This window comes from Jaculus jaculus, chromosome 8 (assembly GCF_020740685.1).
Source record: "Jaculus jaculus isolate mJacJac1 chromosome 8, mJacJac1.mat.Y.cur, whole genome shotgun sequence".
Classification (NCBI taxonomy): domain Eukaryota; kingdom Metazoa; phylum Chordata; class Mammalia; order Rodentia; family Dipodidae; genus Jaculus; species Jaculus jaculus.
In genome coordinates, this window is record NC_059109.1 from 97978374 (window position 1) to 98006300 (window position 27927).

Sequence of the window (27927 nt, forward strand, 5' to 3'; positions counted from 1 at the left end):
AGGAAACATTGAATGTTCAAGAAAATAATTTGAACTTACTGGCAATCATGATAGTTTTAGAGTTTCCTCCAAGGCTATCTTTCAACAACCAAGTCAAAACAGAGTCCCTGTAAGGCACAAAAACCTGCTTTTTCTTTACAAGAGGGCTTGCTGCATCCTGAGATAAGTCAGCTATAGGGAAGAAGGAAGCAGAAAAGAATTGTTAGTCTATCTCCCCCACCCACCCCCGCCAATTTAGCTTCAAAATACCATGAGGATTCTGTCTCATTGTGCAAGACAAACATCCAAGACAACTGCTCCATGCTAATTCAGTACCATGAGGACAAAGAAAATGCAGGAGGTGAACGTGAACCTACCTAAGGCAGAAATGACATTTCCCAGAGTCACAAGAGACTTATTTATATTGCCCCCTTCCTTGAGCCTGACCCCGGTGGCACCCGTGGCATCCGCACGCTCACTGCCAGCAAGATCAACTAAGTGGATCTTGCTCACGGTTTCACATGGCATTTCAGCATCAAATTTTGCCTGTGGAAAGATTTAAAAAAAAAAATTGGAGAGGTACAAAGGACCCTGATGGTGATGATACAAATTCCAATTATTTTTCGCTCCTCACTGAGATCTCTTGGGGTACATTTTTTCTTCATTTTTGTCATTTCATCAGCCTTCAAACTGATTACAAAACATCCAAAATTATATTTACTACAACAGACGTCTACCACATGTGACTCTCAAGCTTCCTGAAGAATTATTCCATTCAAATAACTGTCATTGTTCCCACAAAGCCCCACAGGCTTAGAGGGTGGCAAAATATGAAATGGGGCCCCAAGAACAACTCTGGAAAAAGGAATGTAAGTGAACAAGTACTTGGCTTTATTCTCATCTGGAAGCTCCAGCATTCTAAGAACAAAGGCTCTTCAAAACACAATCAACAGACAATTATATAAAATATCACTAGACACTATTCAATAAGATATTGGTCCACATTTTTTAAAAGAAATTTTTTGTATGTATTTTCAAGCAGAAAGAGAGAAAGAGGAAGGATGGGAGGAAGGAATGCAGGCAGGCAGGCAGGCAGGCAGGCACGCACGCACAGAAAGGGCACACCAAGGCCTCCACCACTGTGAACAAACTCCAGGTCATGCGCCACTTCATGCATCTGGCTTTACTTGGGTACTGGAGAATCAAACTCAGCTCATTAGGCTTTGCAGGCAAGCACCTTAACCACTGAGCCATCTCTCCAGTCCTCCATACTTTCTAAAACATGAAATACTCAATATGCTATCTCCTTGCTTCTGAATCCAACCAAAATTATGTTTTTGAATATTTTTACCCTTATTTTACATTTTAGGTCAATTTTTTAAAAAAATAAATTTTGATAGAAATATAAACCTCTTAGAAACTGGAGATGGCCATATCCTAATTAAGTATTCTCCAGAAACCAGAAGAAAAACCAGCAGATTGCTACGAATGAAAGCAAGGATCTAAGGAAAGGTACAGATGTGGGGACGGAGGGAGTGCTAGTCTGACTGACCCCAGAGAACCTCTTCATTTTTCTGTTCACTGGTCCCTCTCATTAGCCAAATAATGCTTGGTTTGTTCCTTATGTGCTCGACTGTTGAGGTGGGCAGATGTCTCCGTCTCCTAACCTGTGCTGACCCCTGGGACACCATGCCTGGTCTGCCAGCCTCCATGGTAGACTACTTACCCTCAGCCACTCCTGCTCATGTTCAAGACACTCTCTGACACTCGAACATAATGAATTCTGGTAGAACTCCTAAGTGGCCTGCTGTCCTTTACCACCACTCTAATCACAATCAACATGGAGGGTGAGTCTGTGGGGTGATAATGTGCCTCCCTGTTTACTCACCTTGGCCTCCAGCTGCTATGACTCGGCAATCCATTATCTCCCACAGAGCTTACAACAATGAAAACTTTTGCTTAATTAGGTACCGAGCAAGTTTTTTTCTTATTCCTAGAATGAGGTGGAAGCCTGCTACATATTTCTTAAGGGTACGCATCAGGACACGTAAAATCACTGTGACTGGAACCACCAGGAAGCTCAGCACACAGCACATGTTCAACTCTAATTAGCGAGGAAATGACAGCCGCCTTTGCTTGCTGCTGCTCCTGGTTCAACTATGATCAGTCCTCAGCTGGAGTTAATCAGTGAGTGAAGATGGCGGGGATGGAGCCACCTGACCCCACAGCCATCCTTACCTGAGTGAACTTGATGGTGAAGATGGCATGAGACCTGCTGCTGACATCGTTCATCCCCGTCGCTGCAGTGGTACGGTTGATATTGCCGGCATCCATAAGTTCTTCCACGTCCCCGTAATTCTGTACTAAATGCTTAGATAGCTCTAGGACAATGGGGGAAGGGTGGAAACCCCCCGATTACCTTGTGAAGGTAATAAGAAACTACCCTTTAAGCAACAATGCATGACTATAAATCTGTGCAATTATTTAAAGATCTTAGCCATTTCTGTAGTGAGCTGGACTGTAACACTAACTCAGGAGCTAGACAAGCTGGACCTCCCTGGGCCTCAGGGGTGTTTTCTGATAAGCATACTACAAAAAACATCTACGATAAAAAGCCAGTTACTAATATCAGTCTCTTACCAACATAGCACAAAAAAGAAAAATGCCAAAGCCCTACCCCCATGCAAAATCTGAAAACATTTTTAAACACTTGTAACATTGGGGTTGGAGAGATGGCTTAGTGGTTAAGGAACTAACTAGCCTATAAAGCCAAAGGACCCAGGTTTGATTCTCCAGTACCCACATAAAGCCAGATACACAAGGTGGTGTATGTGTCTGGAGTTCATCTGTGGTGGCTAGAGGCCAGACGTGCCTATTCTATCTGTCTGTTTCGCTCTCTCTTTCTCTCTCTCTCTCTCTCTCTTGTTCTCACTCTCTCTCAAATAAATAAAATATAAAGAAAACACTTTAAAATTTCTTTTCTCCCCCTGTTTTTGGCAGAGGTGGGAAGAGGGGGCAGAAAGGATTCACAGGGTTCCAAAGTTAAAAGTTATAGTGTGTAGGGTTCCTCTATCGCTTCCCCAGCTAACTAATATTGTAAGTTTCTCCTCACCTTTCCAGAAACAATTCACATATAATTACAAATTTCACCTTTTCTCTGCCTTCATACAAATGATATCATACTGGGTTAGGGATGGAGCTCAGTGGTACAGCTGGTGCCTGGCATGTGGGAGGCCCTGCATTCAATCCCCAGCACCACAAAACAATAAAAGTGTTTTAAAAGTAGCATATCATAACAGCATCCTGCTTTTATTTAACACACGGAAAAGCGTATTCTGTAATAGTTAGGAGATTTCCCATGCTCTTTAAGGCTGCAGAGAACTCACTGTATGCCTGGACCATAACCAATTTAACCAGTCTCCTCAGCAGAACAAGTCATCTGTTTACATTTTGTCTCCAATTACAAGTAACGCTGTTAAAATAGTTTGTACATAGGTCTTTTCAAATGTGTGGAAATGCTTCCACAGAATAAATTCTTGGAGGCAGAACTGCTAAACCAAAGGATATTTGAGATGTTGACTCACACTGTACAATTGTTTGCAATATAATTTACACCCCACAGGGGCAATGAAGAAAGAGTGCTTGCCTCCCTTTCCTTTCCCAACACCTTCTTATGAGACGTATTTGCATCTGCCAGAAGGGGTGATGAACATCATCTGGAAGCACACTCTGCTCTTCTGCAGTGATGAGAGGCTAAGAAGGGTTAAAGACCATCCACAGCTTGGGATGGTGGCACGGATCTGTGGGGTAGCATATGCCTGGTACACACACCAACAAGGTCCCCGGTATCAGGTATCAGAGCCCAGGCACCAGAGAAAAATAAACAAAACTTCCTCTTTGGGGCTTTTAGTGTAACTCAACGGTGAGATGCCTGCTTACTTTGCAAGAAGAACTGGGTTCAATCCCTAGCACCACAAAAAATAAATCAAAATTCATTATTTCCATCAACAACCTATAGTTATCTCCTTTGTCCCGTATCCAGGTGGTTGCTGGATCTGTCTTGACTCATTTTAGTAAGCTTCACACCTTACCTTTTCTAGGGTAGGGAAATTAGCCCTCTACCTGAAAAATATGTGGAAGATATTTTTCCACATTCTGGTTAAGCTTTGTACTTTATAGCATTTCTGCTAAGTATGGAGTTTAATTTTTCAATTTTTTTAACTATTTGCCAGATATAATAATGTTTCCAATATGGTTTCTGGGGTTTATTTTGTTTTGGGCTTTATGTTTTTGGTTTTTTGAGGTAGGATTTTATGGTTTTAGGTTTTTTTGAGGTAGGATCTCACTCTAGCCAAGGCTAACTTGGAATTCACTATGGAGTCTGAGGGTGGCCTCAAACTCTCTCACAGCAATCCTCCCATCTCTGCCTCCCAAGTGCTGAGACTAAAAGCATGAGCCACCACATCTGGCTAGTTTCTGAGCTTTATGTCCAATTTTTTAAAAGCTTTCCTTCCTCCAAGTTTTTGTTAAATACTAATCCATGGTGACATGCAGATATGTCACTCATTGTTTCATCTTTAACATGTAAATCTCTGACAGATTTACCAATTATTATGTTCTAAAATCTGAGAAGAAATTTTATATTTTCCTCCCATATATATTAATAATCCATGCTCCCCCATGTTTGAACAGTACATCCATTAAAAACTTGGACTGGGGAGATGGCTCTGTAGTTAATGGCACTGGCTCACAAACCCTGATGATCCAGGTTCCATTCGCCAGTACCCAAGTACCCACAAATACAGCCAAACACACAAAGTGGAACATGCATCTGGAGTTCATTTGAAGTGTCAGGAGGCCCTGACATGCCCATTTCTCTGCGCGCGCGCGCGCGCGCGCTCTCTCTCTCTCTCTCTCTCTCTCTCTCTCTCTCTCTCTCTCTCTCCTTGCAAATAAGTGAAAAATATTAAGAGCTTTTGGGAATCATAAGTACTAAGTTCAACAGATTCCAGATGTTTTATCTTGTTTGACTGTGTCTTCCTAGACAGAGACTTTAGATGTTTTTAACATTTGATGTAACCTATTAAAAATAATAGTAATTCAATCCCCCTTCCCACTTAACTACTCAGCTGTACACCTTCCTTGAGGTAAGAAGGCAAAAATGCAAATATAAACTTAAGAAAATGCCAATTGACTTCAGCCAAGCCACAGCTGAAACCACAGAGGAATGGGGAGATGAGCAAGAGTGCTGTTTCCATGCTGAACCTGACAGTCAGTGCCAGGGTGAAGGAGACACACCCTGAGGATACTCAACAGCTAACAAAGCAGAGATCCAGAAGTTCCTAAGAGCTCATCACTGAAGTAAACTTAAAACTCACCTACTATGGCCAGGGAATTTTGTAGAAGAGGGGCAGAATGATTGTAAGAGGCACAGGTTAAGACATCATGCCTAGAGGTATTCCCTCCCCACCAAAAATATAACTGACTGCTGCTCCCACAATGCATAACCCACAGTCCTATAGGTAATACCTGAAACTGCACTGAGGAGAGTCCCCAGTGGAATGAGGGCAGAGATAAGGGAAAAGAGGGCACCAGCACATGATGTATCCTTACAAAATATGTTAATAATAAAAAGAAAATATGCAGATGGAGTCCTGTTAGTATACCCAGTGACTTCAATAATGTTTAAAATGCAGGTAGAAGAGAAATCTTCAAGCCCATGCCAGTTACTTCTCTTGCCATCAAAGAAAAACACATGAAGGTACTGGTCTTGGCAAAGACTTTCTGAATACAACCCCAATTGTTCAGGCAATAAAACCACAGATTAATCACTGGGACCTCATGAAATTACAAAGATTTTGCATTGCAAAGGACACAATGAAAAAAGCAAAGAGGCAACCTAAAGAATGGGAAAAAATCTTCGCCAGCTATATATCTGATAGAGGATTAATATCTAGGATATACAAAGAACTCAAAAAGTTAAATAATAAGGAATCAAACAAGCCAAACAAAAAATGGGCTATGGAGCTAAATAGAGCATTCTCAAAGGAAAAAATACAAATGGCATATAAACATCTAAAAAGATGTTCTACATCACTAGTCATCAGGGAAATGCAGAGTAAAACTACATTGAGATTCCATCTCACTCCTGTAAGATTGGCAACCATCATGAAAACAAATGATCATAAATGCTGGCGGGGATGTGGAAAAAGAGGAACCCTTCTACACTGCTGGTGGGAATGTAATCTGGTCCAGCCGTTGTGGAAATCAGTATGGAGGTTCCTAAAACAGCTAAAGATTGATCTTCCATATGACCCAGCTATAGCACTCCTAGGCATATATCCTAAGGACTCATCTCCTTTCCTTAGAAGTACGTGCTCAAACATGTTTATTGCGGATCAATTTATAATAGCTGGGAAATGGAACCAGCCTAGATGTCCCTCAACTGATGAGTGGACAATGAAGATGTGGCACATTTATACAATGGAGTTCTACTCAGTGGTAAAGAAAAATGAAGTTATGAAATTTGCAGAAAAGTGGATGGATCTGGAAAAGATTGTACTAAGTGAGGTAACCCAGGCCTAGAAAGCCAAGTGCCACCACATGTTCTCCCTCATACGTGGATCCTAGCTACAGATGATTGGGCTTTTGCGTGAGAAGGAAAATACTTAGTAGCAGAGGCCAGTAAGTTAAAAGGGAGACATAAAGGGAAGAGAAAGGAAGGGAGGATGGTACTTAATAGGTTGGTATTGTATATATGTAAGTACAATGATTGAGATGGGGAGGTAATATGATGAAAAATGGAATTTCAAAGGGGAAAGTGCGGGGGGTGGTATTACCATGGGATATTTTTTATAATTATGGAAAATGTTAATAAAAATTGTGAAAATAATTAATTAATTAATTAAAAAGAAAGAAAAACACATGAAGGGGCAATGTTGTGTTTCTGAGCTAGAGAAATGCCTTGGTGGCTAAGGACTTTGCCTGCAAAGCCTAATGACCTGGGTTCAATTCCCCAGTACCCAGGTAAAGCCAGATGCACAAAGTAGTGTAAATATCTGCAGTTCATTTGCAGTGGCTAGATGTCCTGGTACTCCCATATTCTCATTCATATTCTCTCTCTCATTCTCTCTCTCTCTCTCTCTCTCTCTCTCTCTCTCTCTCTCTCTCTCTCTTTTCTTGCAAAAAAAAATTTAATAAAATAGAAAGTATATTTCCATGGCAATCAGTACAGGCTCGTCATTACTCATATCCTTCACCAGAGCAAGATGAGCTTTGTAACAAGGACAGCCAGCCTATGTTTTAGATAATCGGTAAGGAATAGTGCCTGACCCACATTACCTGTGGCATTCCCCACAAGTGATTGTGCTTCGGTTAGTGTGACAACCCAGATGTTGAGAACCACAGAGAAGACTGTAAGAGATCTCAGGTAAGCATGCTGAGAATGCCTTCCCTTCTCTACTGCCTCTTATCATTAGGGTCATTCAAGGGATGCCATGAAATGCCACTGAAACAGACAGACAGGTTTGAGATTGCTTATCTTGCGGCAGAAGATTGGAAAACAATTTCCAGAGAGTTCTTAATGCCAAAGGAAACTGACAAGAGTCAGTGAACACCTAGTAATGTATGAGTTTACAAAATGAACATTGGATAGTGACAGCTCATGACATTTTTACCATAATAAAATTCCAAAAGTAAACACATTTTAAATCTCACCTTCATTCTACATTTTTTTTTTCCTCTGAAAGCACTACTTTTACACCAAGAGAAGCTCAAGGCTATGAAATTTCACTCTTACCTTCAACATAAGGTCCTTCTTTTGGATGTTCCCGGACTCTCAAATTGAAGGTTTTAGATGACTTCCGCCTTAGTAGATCTCTCACACGTTCATTATAAATTTCTAAGTAGCTACAAATGTTAAATAGAATGTAATTCAGAAAAGTGAACTGAGAGGTTAACAGTAACAATGACTCATAACAATTGTAGCGCACACTTCTGTGCTGAGCAATTTATGTGGGGATGGTTCACTGAGTCCCTGCAATGGCCCAGACATGGGTACTTCCATCATCCCATTTATGGATTAGGCAAAGAAGGTCTAGCATGCACTTTGAATAACTTGTCGAAAGCCACAATCCACCAGGAGGGCAAGTGGCTATGAGCAGCAGATTCACCCAACTGTCCTCATGACCCTGGCCAGTCCACTCCCTCACAGGTGCAACTTAAAGAGGTAAAAGAGCTTCTACCACCCAGAGTCACGTGTAGGTTACAGTGGCCCTTCCACAAGGAGTATACCTTATTTAGCTGAAGGAAAGACAAGCAACTCCATACACCCAAAAGTCAAGGTGCTCACTCCATCTGGGATGACTGAATACTATACTTTCCTACTAAACTATGTTATTTCTTACACAGATTGTACCCAAGTGGTCTCCGTTTTATTCCCAACTTTCATAAGTACAGGCAGGGAAAGGGCAGGTTCCTTCCTTAGAAATCTGTAAGTCTCCCAAGATATCCATGCAAGTTAAGCGGTATCCCTCCAAGTGTCACTCAGGCCACAACCTTACCTGACTTCTGTCCGGAAAGATGCTTCATCCCATCTGGTGGTTTCACTTATCCGACTAAAGAGCCCTTCGCAGATCCGAGGGATTAAGCCAGAATCTCCCTGCAATGGAGAAGGTGGCTGTCACAGCTGTTGTTTGAAACAGAATCAAATGACAACTGAATATGAATTTTGCAGGTATGGACTTAAATTTTAGGAGCCTGCAGGCCCACCCCAGCCATGCTACTAAGGGTATCAAATAAGCCACTTGCTTATCTGAAATGAGAAGATGTAGCCTTCTAACTTTGACGTGCTGGCACTTGGGTAGCATGTGAATATCATCTAGTAGTAAGTTAAATCGTGGCTTACAAAGATAAAGCTACTTATTCTCTAACTATTAATCAGATGAGAGCTGTGAGTAAATGTTAAAACTACCTAGTTAAATGACAAAGTATGGGAACTACATACTGGGAAGAAAAGAAGCACTAAGAAATCCTTAGTATCCTCAGGATAGCAGTTTAAAACTTAAGCTGGGGCAGGATCACCTTAAAACCTTGACTACATATCACCTTTTGGTACAGTAATCCCTACAGGGGCCCTGCTGCAAGGGAAGATCTGAATCTACCCATTCCCTATGCAAAGAGGGTAGAATAGTCACTACTGAAGTATCCATTGGCATGAACAAGCCTGCAAAACTGTGATCAATGCTCTGCATCAGGTGACACATTTGCATTAGGAAACTCAGATCTCAGAGCACACAATTGTTGGCAAGTCCCTTCCAACCTCCTCAACTCCTCACCCAAAGAACACAAGACCCACCACCACTATTCTAAAACATGCTTTTCCTTTGTACCATTCAATTAGTACATATTCTTAACAAGGAAAGCTGAGCCTAGCCCCACATGGTTTGTTCTACCTTTAAACTAAGTACAATAGGAAACCAAAGCCACCTTTACCTATGAGGTCAGAGAACAGCACTTGTCATTTGGGAGTGCTTCATAAATGTATGACTTACATAACACTGCTTCTAAGGAAGTACCTTGCAAATTTCACTTTAGTTTTTTGTTGTTGTTTTTCAAAAGCGTATTAAGAAAGCAGGAAAGAGAAGCAATGATCAAAGTCAAGTGCAAACTTTCGAGGGGCTTGGCTTGTCTGTCTCCTTTGTTCTCCCCTGCCTCTCAGTGCTGGTGCTGCACAGCCTGGCTGACTGCAAGGCCTGGGTTAGAGAAGCCAGGTTCCAGCCACTGAAAGTGTCTCAGGGAATACCCACTCTCCCTCAGGACCCTCCTTCTGTAGACCACCTAACTTTGCACACTGATGACATGGTACCTACTAGCAGGGACTCCTCAAGCCTGTACGGGCACCTCTACATGTAGAAGAGACCCCAGGCTTGGCAGTAATTAAACAAAGCTTCAATGCGACATGAGAAAAATAAAATACACAACCACTGTTGAAATCTTAACTCCTCATTTCAAGGGGGTGTGTGTGGATGTTTCTAGAGGCACAAACCAGAGCCTTGAAAATGCTATACAGGTGCTCTACCACTAAGTTATATCCCTACCATTGTTTTGTTTTGTTTTGTTTTTTGCAGGGGTGGGGGGTACATGTGTGTGTGTGTGTTTATGTATGTTTGAAGACGATATATCCTTAAATGTCCCTAAATTGTTCAAGTTGGCCTGAAACTTGTAATCCTCCTACATCAGCATCCAGAATAACTGGGATTATAGGTAATGTGCTGCCATGTCTCCATCTGAGTTATACATCTCCATATTTGTGGACAAACATATCATTAATGCTTATTAATTTATATAGATTACTTACTAAATTGTATATACTATGTTTAAAATCATATAAACTGTACAAGAACTATTGGAGCTCAAACTTTTTAATGTATTTGCTAGATTTATATAACACAGCTCCATCAAAAAGTGAGATTTTTCTTTTAACATTTTTCTTGTGGAAAAATGTTCTGAATAATTTTAAAAAGAACAGACTTTGGTAATTTTATTCAAACTGTTATGTTGGCAGAAAAAGAGAATAAATTACTTGTGGGCCCTGCATACTTTCTTGATAAGATTATAAGGTCTTTAAAAGCAGAAAATGAACTGGGACTTGCATCCATTATTCATGCTTATAAACTTAAAACTATTTCTAATTTAAAATTTCTCAAAGGAAATTTAGTTCAACTTATTACTGAGTTTTATCTTATTACTAAAGGATAATCAGAACATGAAAAGGCAGGTTCATGAAGAGTGAGTAGATGAGAGAGATAATGCTATGAGTATAGAAAAAGATAATAAGAAATCTCTTCCCATGCAGTGTAAACATACAGAATTTCCCATCATAGTGTATGACTTTCCAGATCCAGTTTGTCCATATGCAAAGACGCAAGCATTGTAACCTTCAAATGCAGATTTCACGACATCTGTGCCCAGGGTTTTGAAGACCTGAAAAGCCCAAAATAGTAAACACAAAGGATACAATTACCATGAATTTTAACAAAAGCCCCACAGTGTTGATAATATTCTTGAATGCTACTTTCATCTTTATGGATTACAGCAGATAAATAAATCACTCAGAACTTTTCACAACAAAATATGTATGCAGCCCAGCTTTGAATCAAAATTCAACTTTCCAAGCAAGCAGAAAGTAATGCCATCCTCTTTTCTACTTAGGGTAACAACCCCTAAAATACAAAAATGTAAACGTGGCAGAGTGACAACTGCATGTAGAAGCAAAGATGACTTTCAATGCATGATGGCTTACTATTCAGAATTGCATAATATATTTATTCTGTCAGAGCTTCTAGAAATTAATATGCAAAACCTAAAGGTCATAGTAGCCAGGAAGCCTCAGGAGGTTTTGTGCAGCTGAGGGATGAGTGGGGTAGTTGAGGCTAGAATGGCTGGTCTTCCTCATGACAGGATACAGATGTTTTTTGTTTTCCTCCCCCCCCCCCCCATTTGGATACTTGCACAGAATGGAGAGGGCAGGGATCACAGCTACAACAGGCTGAGTTTCTATCCCACGTGCCACATAGCTTCCACTTGGAGAGTAAAAGAAAATGAAGCACATATTCTTCAGGAAGACAACTGATGTAAATGAGAAAAATCAAGATGGAAGGAAGGTCACCATAGATATTGGGTCTGGGAAGAAGTAAGCCCAAGGTTTGCGGATGCCTCATGTCCTCTATGTCCAGCATACTAAGGGCACATCAAGCATCTCCATGCTTCACAAAGTAGGAATGTCAGCAACAGAAAATATGTAAGAGGAAAAACTCATTTAGGTTCAGAGCTATGAAAAGGTGAGTGGGGAAGATGACCAGAGTCCAAAATGGGGGCCTCAAACAACCTCACAGCAGCCCCTGTAGTGATGATGCCCCCAATCCAAAATGAGGAGTCACAGACGGCTCAGCAGAATGCCAGCTGCACTGTCACCAAGCAGCAGACCATAGCTTACACAGCTTGTAAGAATCACCTAGGGATCTTTCAAGAGTCTCACTGGCCAGGCCGGTGCCTGAGTCCAGTGAATCATGAGTCTAAGGGTGTGTGGTGGTTTAAATAGGAAATGCACCCCCCAGAGCCTCATGTGTTTGTGATTAAGCCTCATATTCAACCTCCAGCCAGTGAGTGTAGCATTTGTAAGGTGGAGCCCTGCTGGAGAGATTTGTCACTAGGCTGGACTGGGAGGATTACCAGTCCAATCCCACTGGATGTTCACAAGTTAGCTCACTCTTACTAAGACCTCCCAACTGTTGTGACAAGATATGATGCCCAGCCTCTGCTCTACCGTAATGAAACTCCCCCTTGAGACTATAAGCTTAAAATAACTTCCTCACATCAGCTGCTTTTGGTTGGGTTTTTGTCTAGGTAGCCACTAGAGGAAATTGCAAAGCTCACCATGTGATTGCAACATTGATACACTTGGCCATCATGATCCCGGCTCCACATTAAAAAACACACAAACAAAAAAAAAAACCTGCTGATAACACAGTGGCTGTTCAAGAATGAGACAAGAATACAACCAAATAGGCTTGGGCTTTCTTCTGACACCATCTTCCCTCCATCTTGTTTGAACTTTCTTTCTTAGTGTTTGTCATGGAAAAGATTTAAAAACTATCACTGCAATTGAGTCACTTTCATAACTGCCCATACCTATGGACTCTGAGTTAAATTTTACCCATTTCAGACTTAGACACTGATATTTTCTGATTTTATAATCAAATTCTGATGATTTCTGCAACTATGGACAAGTAGCTCACTTTCTGAGCACTTTCACATATTCACGCATTAGTTTGCAGGGCAGGACAGGAGGATGACTGTAAGGACTCAGAGGGCCAAGTTGAACGGGTAGAGGTGCAGGAATTAATATGCAAATTAATATGCCCTTGCCAGTGAGTGGCAGAGCTGGCACTGGACCCTCATTACATGTCCTCCTCTTCTAAACTCACCTGAGGCCCTAACACTTAGCTGAGAGTACTCTCCCCTAAACTTCTTTCACAAAGCAAAAGCCAGAATCCCAGGAGACTCAGAGATCCAGTTTATATTCACCACTGCAAATGAAGTATGAGTAAATACTCTAAATATTTCCCCAGGTCTCTCAGATTAAACCAAAGACAAACACCATTTTGTTATGATTTGAGTGGATATAGAAAAACTTCCACAAACATCTCAGACAATAAAATAAGGGGCATCTCTCATGGTTTGGGGAAAAATTAAACCAAATCCCTGGGCTACCATGAGACCTTAACTCAAAACAACAAAAACCAAATTTAAAAAAAAAAAAAGCCAGCCATAGTGACTCATATGTTTAATCCCATGAGGTAGACAGATTACTGTGAGTTTGAGGTCAGCCGGGACTTAAAATAAATTCCAGGTCAGCCTGAACTAGAGTGAGACCCTGTCTCAAAATAAATTTAAAAAAAAATAGTAGTTGTAATAATAATAGCAGCAACAATAATAATACACCAAATTCAAAGGCTTCCATAACAAAATTCTGCCCTAGGGCTAACATACAGGCCTCCAATTTTTAATAGCTATTAGAAAGTAGAAAGCCCATCAAGGGAGTTTCTGATGAGCACAGGTTGGCAGAATGGATCTAGAAATATAGGTCTGGAGGTCAAGACCAGACACAGTCCAGTCTCAGCATAAAGTAACCTCCACAGACAGCCTGGGACCACAGAAGCAGACATTGTCCACACCTCCAGAGGTCTTTCCAGGAAGCAGGCTACCCTATTATGCTCCCATCACAGACAGCTATCACACAGAGCAGAAAGGGAAGGCACCACCAAACCCTCACTAATGCTCTCCCAGGCTAGGCTGTCCCTGTGTGCCTTGCTGCTTATGTAAACCCAGCCTAAAACAGGCATCCCTGGGGCCTGGTGGTAGGAGACTGGCCCACAAGAGGGCACTGCAGAAACAGACTCTGCCATCCAGCTTGGCAACTGGGAGACTTTTTAGGTTTCAAGTTTTGCCAGTGGTTGAATTAAGGAAGGGTTGTATGAGATCAAAGCTTCCCTTTGGAGTTGTGAAGGGCAATTAAGAAAATTGGGCCTCATTTAATGGTCTTTAATTTACAAGACTGTGGATTTAAATTGCTCATTGATTTTCTTAAATTCTTTAAAAAAAACTAGCCTTACCTGTTATTTATTTTTAACCTCAAAGGAAACTCAAACTATACTGATAGGCATGATATATTTTTCTCAATATACTTTTACCTTTAACTGATTAAAACAGAAAGAAAAGAAAGAAGGCTAGCTGGCATGATTCTCTGTCTACAGAAGGGATAAGGCTATCAATTCAACATAATCACTTCCATAAATAGCCATGGTCATTTTTTAAATTTTTACTTATTTATTAAAGATGGGGGGGGAGAAAGAAAGACAGACAGACAATGGGTGTGCCAGGGCCTCTAGCCACTGCAAATTAACTTCAGACACATGTGCCACTTTGTGCATCTGGTTTTATGTGGGTATTGGGGAATTGAACCTGGGCCTTAAGGCTATATAGGCAAGCACTTTAACTGATGAGCCATCTCTTCAGTCCCTATGGTCATTTTTTTAAAAAAATATTTTTTATGTATTTATTTGCATGTAAAAGGGACACACACACACACACACAGTGAGTATGGGAGCACCAGTGTCTCCTGCCACTGCAAACTAACTCTAAATGCATGGGCCACTTTATGCACCTGGCTTTACAGAGATACTGGAGAATCGGACCTAGGCAGATTTTACCCATAAGTGCCTTTAACCCCTGAGCTACCTCTCTAGCCCAATGGTCATTCATTCATTCTGTATGCTCACTTTCCATCCTGAAAAGTCAGTCTAGATTTAAAACTCAAGCCTTCTTGGTAAGAGATGCTAAAATTTGGGGTGAAGGAAGATCACTTTAATATTTTAAAGATAGCTGTTTTCCTGTGTCTCTGGTGGCTTTTAACATGAAACAATACTAGTGTGGATTATGGTAGCTGCTGTAGCTGTGTAGTGCCACATAACATCTCAGCAGAAAGCCTGAAGCACCTGGGGACAGACTCTGCATGCACCTAAACAAGTAAAGTTATTCCTGTTGGTGAAAAGCTTTCCACATGCTAGAACTATTTTTAAACTCCAGGCATTTATTTTTAACTCTCAGAAGAGCTGAACTTGTTTCTGCTTCCCCATCTTGACTTGTGTGCCATTCAGGGAATGTTACCTGCCTCCGTTAAGTAACCACCATCTGTAAATGAGTTCTTTGGGTCAACAAGTAACCCCCTTGCCAGATGCGGCAGTCAGACAATATGCTACTCCTCCATCCCCCCAGAACATTAAGTTAAGCTCATTAAGTTAGAAAAGAATACCTTCGAAACTTCTCATTCATCCTGTGCTTAAAACATTCTGGTCAACACTACAATGAGCTGTTCCTCTCTTAAGTTCCCTCACCTCTGGTAATTTGTTCTATTTCACTAAGAGCATCAATCCTTGTTCTACCATCTGTAACCTCCCCTCTAGACTACTGGTATCAGTGTTCACAGTCCAGCAACAAGGACACCAAAGCCATCCTCACTAGCTCACTCTCATTTCTTGGTGCAACCAGCTGCCCTCTACCCACAATATTCCTTTTCTCCCACATTCTCAGGGCCTTTAAAAAGCTTCTCCACCACCAGCTCAGGCCTCAACTCTGCAACTGTTAAAAGTCAATTAGTCCATGATCTTGAGCAAATTATTTAAGCTCCCTGTGTCTCTTAGCAAAGAAATATGGGAGTTAAAATTCACCTCATTTGATTCTTGTGAAGATTAAACAAGATAGAACACCAAGCAGTCAGTATCTGACTTCAATATAAGCTCACAAGGTTCCTCTTCCTCTGGCAGCCCCTCAATAACACAGGTATCCCCTTTCTCTGGGTGGCTCTCAGGCTCTACCCTACCTCCTATCACTACTCTATGAAATTTCCCCTTGATATTTGAGTTCACACCTTCTGGACACAATTACTTTACTGCTAACTTCACTGCACTCAGAAAGTCAAGCTCCTACACTAAGCGTTTCCAAATATTTCTCACATTTTAAAATGCATGCAAATAACTAGGGATCTTGCCAAATATACTGAAGTGGGGAGAGAATGAGATTGAGATTGATTCTGAGCAGGATGTGGCAGCACAGGCCTGCAATCCCAGCACTGGGTTGCTAGGTTCCTAGGCAATGCCACTGATTGCAAGGATGCACTCATTTATTTTTTCATGTTTTCAAGTTCTGTTGCATGGGTGACAACCCAGGCCAAGAAGGACAAGTGTTTCTATGTATTTTAACACGTGAAGGAAGACCTGAAGCAGTATATTTGTTTGTTTGTTGTTCAAGGTAGGGTCTTGCTCTAGCTTCGGCTGACCTTGAATTCCCTATGTAGTCACAGGGTGGCCTTAAACTAATGGTGATCCTATTACCTCTGCTTCCATCCCAAGTGCTGGGATTAAAGACATGTGCTACCAGGCCCAGCACTTAGAAGCAGTATTTCTAAAGAAGCTGTTGAGAAAAGCCAGGGGGAGACCCAGTGATGAAGCCCATGTTCTTCCACCCATGTCAATGCTCTCCCACACTGCTCTAGCACCCAGAACACAAAACTAGTCCTTCTGCTCCTATGATATGTCACCATGGGTTTCTTCATCTCCTGGGGGACACCCTTGTGTTTGTTGTCATCTGTCTTCAGCACACCTATATCTGTTACTGGAACAAATACAAACATCAGTCTAGGTTCTACAAAGATTCTCTACAGAACACTTTTAGAATCCTCTCAGACTTACAATGATCCACAAAAACAAGGGAAGTGTGTTTGGGTTTGATATTTATTTCTTAAACTCTGTATCACAGCAAGACTCAGGGCTGAGTTTTTGTCGTTGTTGGGCTTTTTAGTTAGTTTGTTTGTTTTGGCCAAACAGAAATGCTATCTCCCCTTGGATATTGTATTTGGGGCACTCCTCCAAAACAGCAGCTATGTCCAAGTTTGGAAACAAATTTAAATTTATGAGCACCACACTCAAAGGTGAAAAATTATAATAATCAACCTTTTGAGGACTAAATTCTCAGGTTTAAACCAAAAGTTCTACGTTACTTTAAAAGCAAAGTCAAAAAAATGCAATTTTATAGAAGAAAACCAGCAAATGGTTTTAAGCACGATTTTGAAATGATCACATCATACCATCTCCTGTGAAACATAATCTGGACTCCTAGCATCAGCAGAATAAAAAGAGAAATCATAGGTGAAGGTCTTCGTCCGCTCCCTTCCCGAGTCCCCAGTCCCTCCTTCTGGTATCTGGGGAAAGACATAATTTTTAAAATAATATTAATATAGAGTAGCATCATTCGGCAAGTGGCCCAAATTAAGAAAAAAAAATCAGTGTCTAAAAATAAAAAATGATGACCATTTGTCATATGTACACCCTAATTAGCATTTAATTTTCACTGGCCTCCCTAAAGAATAAATGAATTGTAATCATGGAAGAAGATCTGGTAACTGTTATTAACTCAGGACATAAAAGCTTAAAAAAAAAAAATACCCAAACTGTATTATGGCCAATGGCTACTGCTCTTGCCTTTTTATTAAGATTCAGTTATATGAAAACAATGTCTAGCCCAATTCTGTTTTTTCATGATTTTTAGTTTCCTCCACTTAAGTCCATGAGAGCTGGGCATTGTACAACCCCAGCGGTGCTAGATACAGTTCTGATGGGATTAGCCTCCACCATAATTGCATAATGTGGTGGCCACTTGAAAACTGCAGACAAGATGTTTCTTTTCCCATGAAGCTTTGCTACTCTACCCCATCCAGAAGTAATTTCTCTCTTTTCTCACTGAAAACTCTCCCAGGACACGTTATACTGTGAGGTTATCACAGATGTTTTTGTATGCCTTTATCTGCCACTCTATATAATGCAAGTGAACTCCAAAACTAAGTGTCCCAAAAACCAAAGCAGAACATTTGAATATAACCCACATATTAAAAGCCAATTATTAAAGAGTTAATTAAAACAGAAGCATATCAAAATGTTAAAAAAAAAAAAAAAACGAGCAGTCTGTAGTCATACCACCCAGAACATAACCTCATCTGACACTCTGGACATCTATTCTGGTCACTCAATTGTCAGAGAAGAAAGTGTCTGTAAAACATGAAAGAAAGCAGAGTAATCAAGGAAAGAGATTCCGTAACTATGTTACTAAAGGGGATTCCTTAGAAGCTCTGTGAGCAGACAGGGATACACGCAGTAAAGAAAAGGTAGCCAAGGTCATAAAATGGGCAGGGACTAAAGAAGCCTGACAGATAGGAGGTGGCCAAAGGAGGGGGGCTAGGGGTAGCCACTTGTGCCAAGGACGGTGCTAACATGCAGAAAGAAAGACATTCCAAATGGAGAATGCCTGGAGCACAGGAACATCAGTGCCCTAAAGGAGGCTGATCAGATTGCACAGGACACAGCCACTGGAAGACAGTCACTCCTGTCACTGGAGATCAAGTGACCCTACTTTGAAAGGGGATCTCAGAGTGTCCACTCCGTTGGGCCAGGATTAATAGAAATCTTTCCCTTAGATAAGAACTGGAGGCTAATCTGTACTTCGCTGTGGAGCAGCAGGCCCGGAAACCCAGACTCTAAACTGATGACGACAAATATCAAAGGACAAAAGAACTCCACCAAGAAAGTACATGATCACCTTATAATTCATTTTTTGCCGGTGTTTCCTCCTTGAGTGCAAAGCAATCAAGGTTCTTAACAAGTATGCTGACCAAACCAACAAGCAGGATATGTTAAATGTAAAAGAAAGAACTTGCTATCAGGGGAAACTGGGGGTTTTCTATTTTTTTTTCCAGAAAGTAAAATAGATTTTGTGGGGATGTTTTTTTAAGCTTTTATCTCCTGAGTTAATAACAACAGTTACCAGATCTTCTTCCATGATTACAATTCATGGTAACTGCCACTAAAAATCAAAATAAGGGGCTGGAAAGATGGCCTAGTGGTTAAGGTGCATGCCTGTGAAGCCTAAGCTTAACCCAGGTTCTATTCTCCAGATCCCACATAAGCAAGATGCAAATGGTGGTGCATGCATCTGGAGTTCATTTGCAGTGGCCAGAGGTCCTGGCATGCCCATTCTCACTCCCTATCTTTCTTTCTTTTTCTTTCTCTTTCTCTTTCTCTTTCTCCCTCTCTCTCTCTCTCCCTCTCTCCCTCCCTCCCTCCATCCTTCCCTTCCTCCTTCTCTCTCTCTCCCCCCCATCTCTAATAAATAATGGTAAAGTTTTTTAAAATAAAAATAAAAATAAGGGGCTAGAGGTGTAGCTCAGTTGCTAGCAAGCACGAGGCCCTAGGTGTGATACCAAGCACAACATAAACCAAGTGTGGTGGCACACACCTAAAATCCTGGCACTCAAGAAATAGGAGAGGAGGATCAAAATTTCTAAGCCATCCTTGTCTGCATGGCAAGTTTGAGGACATCCTGGACCATACCAGATGCTGTCCCAAAAGAATTCAAATGAAATCTAGGGTGAAAGCTTTGTCAGTATTTCAAGAATAGAGTCAACTGCCAGGCTAAGACCTCACCACTAAGACAGTGGATAGAACCAAGACCTGGTCTACACTAAGGTGCTCACAGACTGGAGCTGTGGGTTGGGTCAGGCTTCCAGGGCATATGAAAACATAGGCAGGAAAGCAAATAGTATCACACCAATGCTTGGCTTCAAGACTGAGCCCAGCCAAGTCAACATGGTTGATACACCCAGAAAGGAAGGGTGCAGAAGGGGCAGGGGATGTGCTCATCTGCATCACAGTGTCGTGGAGCAAGCGAGCAGCTCCCAGAGCTGCAGCAGGGCCAGGTCACTACTTGCCTTTAAGTTTGTGATTGTTGTTTTGCTTTTCTCCATTTGAATAATGAACTTGGCTTCCAAGTCCTTTTCCCTGAAACACAAGTAACAGTATGAATTAGGACACAAAAGTACATGAAGTAAACCAGCTTTGTTTACTTGTCACATATAGGGTTTGATTTTAAATGGCTTCTGAAGAGCAATCCCAGACAGAATTGCTCCCGAATCCTCACTAGTACTATAAACATGGAGATACACACACACACAAAAAAAAAATACCACCATCAGAAAGTATGCACACACATGCGTGCACACACACACACCATCAAATTATAGAGGAATTTTTAACTTTAAGACAGCAAATGAAATGATAAAATTCCATGAAGGACTGTGTGTCATGAAAAAGGTAGTCCTACCTGACAGGTTGAAAAAATAAATAAATAAAACAGACACTTCATTACACATTCTCTACGGTGAAAATAAAGATGAAAGCTGGAATGGTCACAAAGACAAGCTGCTTTCAGAAGCAAGCAGGTTACTGTCCCTCCTCTCGCCAAGTGTTATACACACTAGGAATTGTATTTCTCACAAAGCAGTAAATAAACAGTAAGAATACCCCAACAAGTACAGTTTCCATACATTAGGTGACACATGCAATAATCCCAGGACTTAGTGGTTGGGATAGGAAGATGATGAGCTCAAGGCCAGTCTTGGATGCATAGTGAGATCATGTCTCAAGAAAATGAGACAAAACCAAAAGGACCATAAATCCCAATAGAGTAACATGACAGAAAATTTAAAAAAAGAATGAGGGCAATCTCTATAAGATTCTAAGTATGGCCTGATCACTGGGATATCAGATTGCATAGAGTGCAAGTGTTCCACCAGTCCCATACTTCCCTGGTATGATTTTCAACTTTCGGACCACTTGATAGAGTGAATACAATTCAGAAATTTGAATCTTGAATTTTTACTTTTAACCAGGCTAGGGATAAGATGTTCAACCCTCTCTAGTGAGAAATGGCAGCAGGCTGTGGTCCCAAGAGGCCATGAAATCACAAGAGCAAGCAACCCAAATTCCCTGGTATACACCATACAGTACAGTATCTAAAATAGGCAGTAAGAAAAATGCATTCTTGATGAAGGATAGTTTCAATCTACCATGGGTTTATGGGGGCACAACTCTATTTTATGTCAAAAGAGCATCTTATAAAGAATAATAATTGTTTATGTATAGAAATCAAAAGGATAATCTAAGTATTTTTCAAAAAGCTACCTATGGAGAAAGGGAAAAAGAAGGGGAAGAGGTAGGTAGAGAAGCTAGATTTCCTTGAATATAACCTGATCTATGAATCATGAGCATGATAAACATTATACATGAAAAATCATTTTTTAAAACAAGCAAGGAATCAAACTGTGTGCCACACAGTCAGAGATTACTCCCAGTTTGTCTTCATGGAGGAAAAAGACTACATAAGGCAGCAGAGTAAAGTTTTGATATTTTGGTGGCTATTCTGAGATTTTTATGGGTGTAATGTGAGATAATACATGAGTCATTACATGCATACCACTGAGAGCCACCAGCAGTAGGCCCTGGGTGACTGAAAAGAGACACAAACATATGATTGACGATGTTACAGACGATGTTACAAATACTTTGTAGCCCTGATTCTCAAGGGAAATAATACCATTAACTTTACCTAAAGTTTTAAAAAAGAAAAAGAAAGAAACACCATAGATTGAGCATCCCTAACCTGAAAATGTCAAATGTCCCAAAAGTCAAAACTGAGAGAACTGACGTAGTGCCACAATTGACAAATTCTACATTTGATTTCACGTGACAGATCACAGCAAAGATGCAATCATAGTAAAATATTGTTTGAACTTATCAGTAAACTATGAGCACATGAAACAGAAGTGAATTTCATGATTAGCTTCAGATCCCATCTATAAGCTTTCTTAGTATGTATATGCAAATATTTCAGCACCTCAAACAATTGGAACTCTGAATCCCTTCTGGTCACAAGCATTTCTAGAAGGGATACTCAATATGTACTACCTAATTTTATCCACTGAAAAGTCCCAAATTATTATTATTATTATTATTATTATTATTATTATTATTATTATTATGGTTTTTCTAGGTAGGGTCTCACTCTAGCTCAGGCTGACCTGGAATTCACTATTTGGTCTCAGGGTGGCCTTGAACTCATGGCAATCCTCCTACCTCTTCCTCCAGAGTGCTGGGATTCAAGGCATGCGCCACCACGCCTGGCTAAGATCCAGATTCTTATGTGCAAAGTGTAGCCTTAAATATCATTTGCCATTAGAAGAACTTAGGGCTTCTTAGACAAGGATCTCAATATAATTATCTACCCCTTCTTCTCACAGGATTATGACACTAGCTGCAACAAGCTGATGAACTTCAGTGTTCTCATCCCTCTGATTGGTGTGGGTTGAACCTGTTGAGTCACTTCCAATGACTAGAACATGAACAGCCCAAAGGCACATTGGGGCACATGACAAAAGACTAACTTCTGTCTTACCACCTCTCTCCCTTGACTCCCCTTGGTCTCAGAGCCCTTGTGATGGGAGAAGCCAGACACTATATTGCAAGACATCCTTTGCCACTGACCAATGTTGAGAAATTTGAACCAAAAGATAACAACTGGAACAGAAACACAAAGAATATGCTTAACCAGCATAATAAATCTTAGTTTAACAGCAAAAACTAAGAGAAAGCCAGGTGTGGTAGCGCACATCTTTAATCCCAGCACTTGAGAGGCAGACACAGGAGAATCACAGTGAGTTCAAGGCCACCCCAAGACTGCATAGTGAATTCCAGGTCAGCCTGAACTAGACTGAGACCCTACCTCAGGGGGAAAAAAAAACTAAGAGAGTCCCATTGGAGGATCAAAGGATTTTATTTTATTTAATACTAGTTTATAGCTGGTAAATAAAGGGAAAGAATCAAACAAATATCCCACACCTGCTCAATAATGTCTAGTTCAGGATAACCACATAGCAGTATAGGCATTACAGGCATGTCCATGGGAAACAATGACAAAATTTTTTTTTTAATATTTTTTTTGTTCATTTTTTATTTATTTATTTGAGAGGGACAGACACAGAGAGAAAGACAGAGGGAGAGGGAGAGAATGGGCGCACCAGGGCTTCCAGCCCCTGCAAACGAACTCCAGACGCGTGCGCCCCCTTGTGCATCTGGCTAAACGTGGGATCTGGGGAACCAAGCCTTGAACCGGGGTCCTTAGGCTTCACAGGCAAGCACTTAACCGCTAAGCCATCTCTCCAGCCCCAATGACAAAATTTAAATATCACTGTCTTGTTGTCTCTGGTGAATTAATGGCTCTAGGGAATAACCACACATGACTTTTCACACAGTCTTTGTGAGACAAGTAAGGCTGGTGGGTCCTGTAAACAGCACTGCCTGGGAGTCTTGTCCTTGCCTCACCCCAAAGACCTGCCCCAATCTACAGTGAGCCACCAAGAAATACAAAGTAAACAAGCCACAGCATCAGGGACAGACTGTAAAATCCAGCTTGTAGAAGGGTTACATGACAATAAATGATCCGGTTCACCTGTAACAATAATGAACTGCAAAAACTAGAAAGAAGGGAAACCCATTCATTAAAGATGATTTTAGGGGCTGGAGAAATGACTTAGCGGTTAAGGTGCTTGCCTGTGAAACCTAAGGACCCATGTTCTACTCTCCAGATCCCACCTTAGCCAGGCACACACAGGTAAGGCAAGTGCAAGGTCGTACATGTCCACTAGGTGGCACAGCATCTGGAGTTTGATTGCAGTGGCTGAGGCCCTGGAATACCAGTTCGTTCTCCCTCCCTCTCCCTCCCTCCCTCTCCCTCCCTCTCTCTCCATCTCTCTCCCTCTCTCTCTCTCCCCCTCTCCCTCCCTCTCTCCTCCTCTCTCTCCCCCTCTCTCCCCTTCTCTCTCCCCTTCTCTCTCCCCTTCTCTCTCCCCTTCTCTCTCCCCTTCTCTCTCCCCTTCTCTCTCCCCCTCTCTCTCTCTCTTGCTCTCTCTCAAAAAAAGATGATTTTAAAGGCATATCAACCAACTAGACCTCAATCCAGGCAGAAGAGCATTTTTTTAAAAATTGTAACACTTGTGAAGATTATTAACATCAACTAGACATCTGATTACATTAAAGAATTATAACTAATATTTTAGGTACAAAAATATTACCATGACTTTAAAATTTTTACCCTTTTAGACCTCCAGCATATGCTAAAATAATGACAAGTGAACTGATATGTTATCTGAGATTAACTTTGAAACAAACTGGGGTGGTGAACCAGCTGCATGGACCTCTTGGCCACCTTGGGATGACAAGGATAGAACAGCATCATCCATGACAGCCAAGCCCCAGGAGCAGACAGCAGTGAATACCATAAAGGCCTGCCGTGGGTTCTCTAAGCCTGGCTTAACATTTCTAAACCAGTCTGAAGAGAGCTTCCATTCACTACACCACAAAACATACAAGTAAGACCTCACACCTACTGAGACACCCCGTGTTCGTGTGAACATCCAACAAGAGGCTCATCACACAACACCTTCCCTACAGCACTCCACCACCATTGGCACACCCAGCTCCACAAGGGCTGGGCACGCTGGACTGCCCCATTCCATTGACACTTGTCATCTCATGTGCCATTGCCACAGTGGCTCTATCCTGAATGTTAAAACCACTACAATCAACAAAAGCCTCTGGTGAACAAGACTGGTAACTATTTGAGAACACTGGACATGACTGCTCATCCTCACACTACTTGTCAGCCCTTGCCTTTGAAGGAAGCAGTGAGACTCATCCCATGCTGCAAGCACAGAATTCCATAAATCCCATCTCAGAGCAGCTATACTAACAGGGTCCCCATATGATCACGTATTCTAACTCATAGATACCGTAACAGTATTTGTCAGTTTTAAGTTGACACTGTCCAAAAGCAATGAGAAATCAATTGAAAGACTGCCATGTAATATCAGCATCTCCCTATGAGCTGCTTCTAAAATCACAATTGACCATGAGGACAGAGGGCACACCCTCTCTGGCATCAATCATGGTGGTGGAAGGCTTACAGGTAGCAGGTGGCAGCTTTGCTGTTCTGAGAGTCCATAGCTTTATCAACTTGTCAAAGAACTCTAATCTCCCCAAATGACAGAACTCCCGCTGAGACCCCGCCTGTTTAAAACGTGCTCTAGCAGCACCATCACCAGCCCAGAGGGACTTATGTGAGATGAGGAGCGGAAGCTCACATTTACTCATAGCCATGGTCAATGATCCTGATGAGCAGGGAAGCTTGAGAAACACCAGTCTGACTGTACACCATCTGACATCGTGATATCCCGGTCTTACTCCTAGGATCATCATGCTTCTGACACTGCAAAACTTCCTTTGTTATTTGGCTTCTAAGTTTACAGCATATAGATGGAACAGGTCAGCTAACACTCTCTCTGCTCTTTGTTCATAAACGGTACAATGGCTTCTAAACAAAAGCAGTGAAGGACAAAATCTGACCTAAGAAGCCATCCCAGTGTCATGACATCTGGGTTCCCGCAATCTCAGAACCTTGCCAATCAGCCTCTAGCTTTTTCTGTACCCAAGATTCTCTCCCAATGTCACTCTAAGGCCATAGCAAAAACCCTGAAGTCATTTTATTTATTTACTTATTTATTTACAAGCCAAGAGGGGGGGGAGGGAGAGAAAACAAACAGGCAGAGCCTCCAGTCACTGCAAATGAACCCCAGAAGCATCCACCACTCTGTGCCTCTGGCTTTACTTGTGAATACTGGGGAATTGAGATGGGGTTGTGAGACTTTGCAGTCAAGTACCTTAACTGCTGAGCCATCTCTCCAGCCCCAAAGTCATTTGTACACATAACTGGAGTTCACCAAGAGTAAGAAGCTATCTTTCTTTTCCAGAAAGTTTATTTCATAATCACCAAGCTTATTTCCTTCTTTAAGTATCAAAAGTGAAACTGTATTTATTCAAAACTAATCTGACAGTAGTTATAATAAAGATGCTAGGTAGAGCCTCAGCCAGAGACAAAACCTCATGCTAGTTCTTAAAAATACCTATAGAAAAGCCAATGTACTCTCCATGATGGCTGGAGTTATCAACATTGAACTACATATTTGGTGGACATATCCCTTCTAGGCTCCAGGGCATTGTCAAACCTGCAAATATTTCAGATAAAAGTCAGGAAAACAGAAGGCTCTAGACCCCTCTTTTTACCATATCCTACAGTCCAGTTTTCCTTCTTTGCCCCACTGAAGATTCTGGTCTCTGTTCACAGTCTTCTCTTTACCCTCAGGGCCTTTACCAAACTAGCACAGAGTCCATGTGACAGCCCATCTTACCTCATTCCCCTACCTCTCATTCAATGACTGCCGCGGACTGACTCTCGGGGAGATCAGGACCGAGGGAGAACAAGGGCGAAGGCTCAGGGAGAACTCGGGATTCGGCGAGGAAATGACAGACAGACACACTCAAGTTGAATATGCTGCTGCAATTTACTGAAGGTTTCATGAAGATTTTATACAGATTGAACAGAGAAACTTAGCAAGCCAACAAGTGATCTCAGAAATCATTAATCTAAACAATCTTGAGTATTGTTCTATTGTAAGCATACATGTAATGTTGATCAGGCAGGAACTGTACCCATTTTTTAAGAAGGGCGTCTTGTATCATTGACCACAACATTATACAAACAGAAACTAGGTGTAAGGTGAATAACAGGTTACTTATTTCTTATACCCCAAGGACTGTATAAACACCAAGGCTTACGCTTCCTTGTTAAGCGTTCCCATAAATGGAAGAGAATGCCATAGCCTCCTTTTTACTTCATAATTCACCCATCTATTACCGAATTCATCATATCCTCCCTCATAGGGGAGTGGAACTAAGTAGATTCCAGCTCTAGGAGTCCACCATCTGCCCTTGATCAAGTACTGAACATATCCCCCAGGAAGTTTCCTGGTGGGAATGTCTAAGTTTTGTAACTCCTTTTCTGCAGAACTGTCATGTTTCTTATGAACACTACCGATCAACATTTCTACTTTCATATTCTCAGGCTCAGTATCGTTCTCAAACATCATAAGCTGTTTTTACTTTACACCATCTAAAAACTGTTCTAGAGTTAATTTTTTATTCCTAGTAGAGTTATACATTCTCTCCATTGCCCTAATCATAGGAGGGGCACATTCAATACTTAGATTGTTTCTTGTACTCTGATTGCGTGCATGATTACTAATAAGTGTTGAATTAGCTGTTCTTAGACAAACAGCTAGAAGAAAGCAGGAAAGAAACAGCATTGGCGCCAGCAATTAGGTCGTCGTGACTTCATGGGCAGCAGGAACCTTTACAGTAACTGACTGCCAAGGGGTCACCGGGGGCATCCCTCCGAGGAGTGCTGGCCCTCTGTCCTCAGCTCTCTTCCAGTGCAGAAGCATTTCTGCTTGCTACACAGGCGAGGTCGCCGTGGACGTAGCAAATGACCAAGTCCCATACACTCCACACTACTGACTTTAGACACATATCCTCACTGTGCAGCCAGTGTTCCAAAGCCAAGCCACACCCATCACTCTTCAGTCTCTCTTCCTCCATCCTTGCCCTCCTCCCATACACACTCCACTCACTATTGGAAAGCCTTCAAAAAGCACACTTCACCATCAAACACTGCTTTTAAACTCCTTTGGGGACTTCTCAAAGGCTACAGGACAAAGTCGTATAGTGCTATACAAAACCCTTCATAATCTGCTGATTCATATTGCCATTCTAACACTATCTCCCTTCCTCCAGCCGATTCTAGCCATGCTTCTGGATGCACTCAACAGACACCCTCCATAAAGCCTTCTCGACCCTCTGCCTTACCCCTTCGTTACTAGCCTGCCTCTTACTCACAAAATAGTGAACTCCTTAATAACAAGAACTGCCTTCCTGCATTCATATCCACTGCCCACCTGGCCTGCTGAGATGGCTGACTGAATTATGAATGGATGGCTCTCATCCTAGCCTACTCAGCAATGGCCATCTTCTGCCCATGCTGGCCTGCCTACTTTCT

General features: G+C 41.6%; 1 protein-coding gene across 6 annotated transcripts in view; it reads right to left on the bottom strand.

Annotated features, from left to right (window-relative positions):
- The window catches only part of Kif16b (kinesin family member 16B), a 303646-nt gene that overhangs the window by 243880 nt on the left and 31839 nt on the right, over nt 1-27927 (bottom strand). For all 6 annotated transcript variants that reach the window (XM_004661532.2, XM_045156259.1, XM_045156258.1 and 3 more), the window contains exons 2-9: nt 19856-19925; nt 17183-17296; nt 10846-10962; nt 8541-8638; nt 7778-7887; nt 2218-2360; nt 357-525; nt 40-171 (exon numbers count right to left, since the gene is read on the bottom strand). In XM_004661532.2, the coding sequence (XP_004661589.2) occupies nt 40-171; nt 357-525; nt 2218-2360; nt 7778-7887; nt 8541-8638; nt 10846-10962; nt 17183-17296; nt 19856-19925 (953 nt within the window). The remainder of the gene's footprint in view (nt 1-39; nt 172-356; nt 526-2217; nt 2361-7777; nt 7888-8540; nt 8639-10845; nt 10963-17182; nt 17297-19855; nt 19926-27927) is intronic.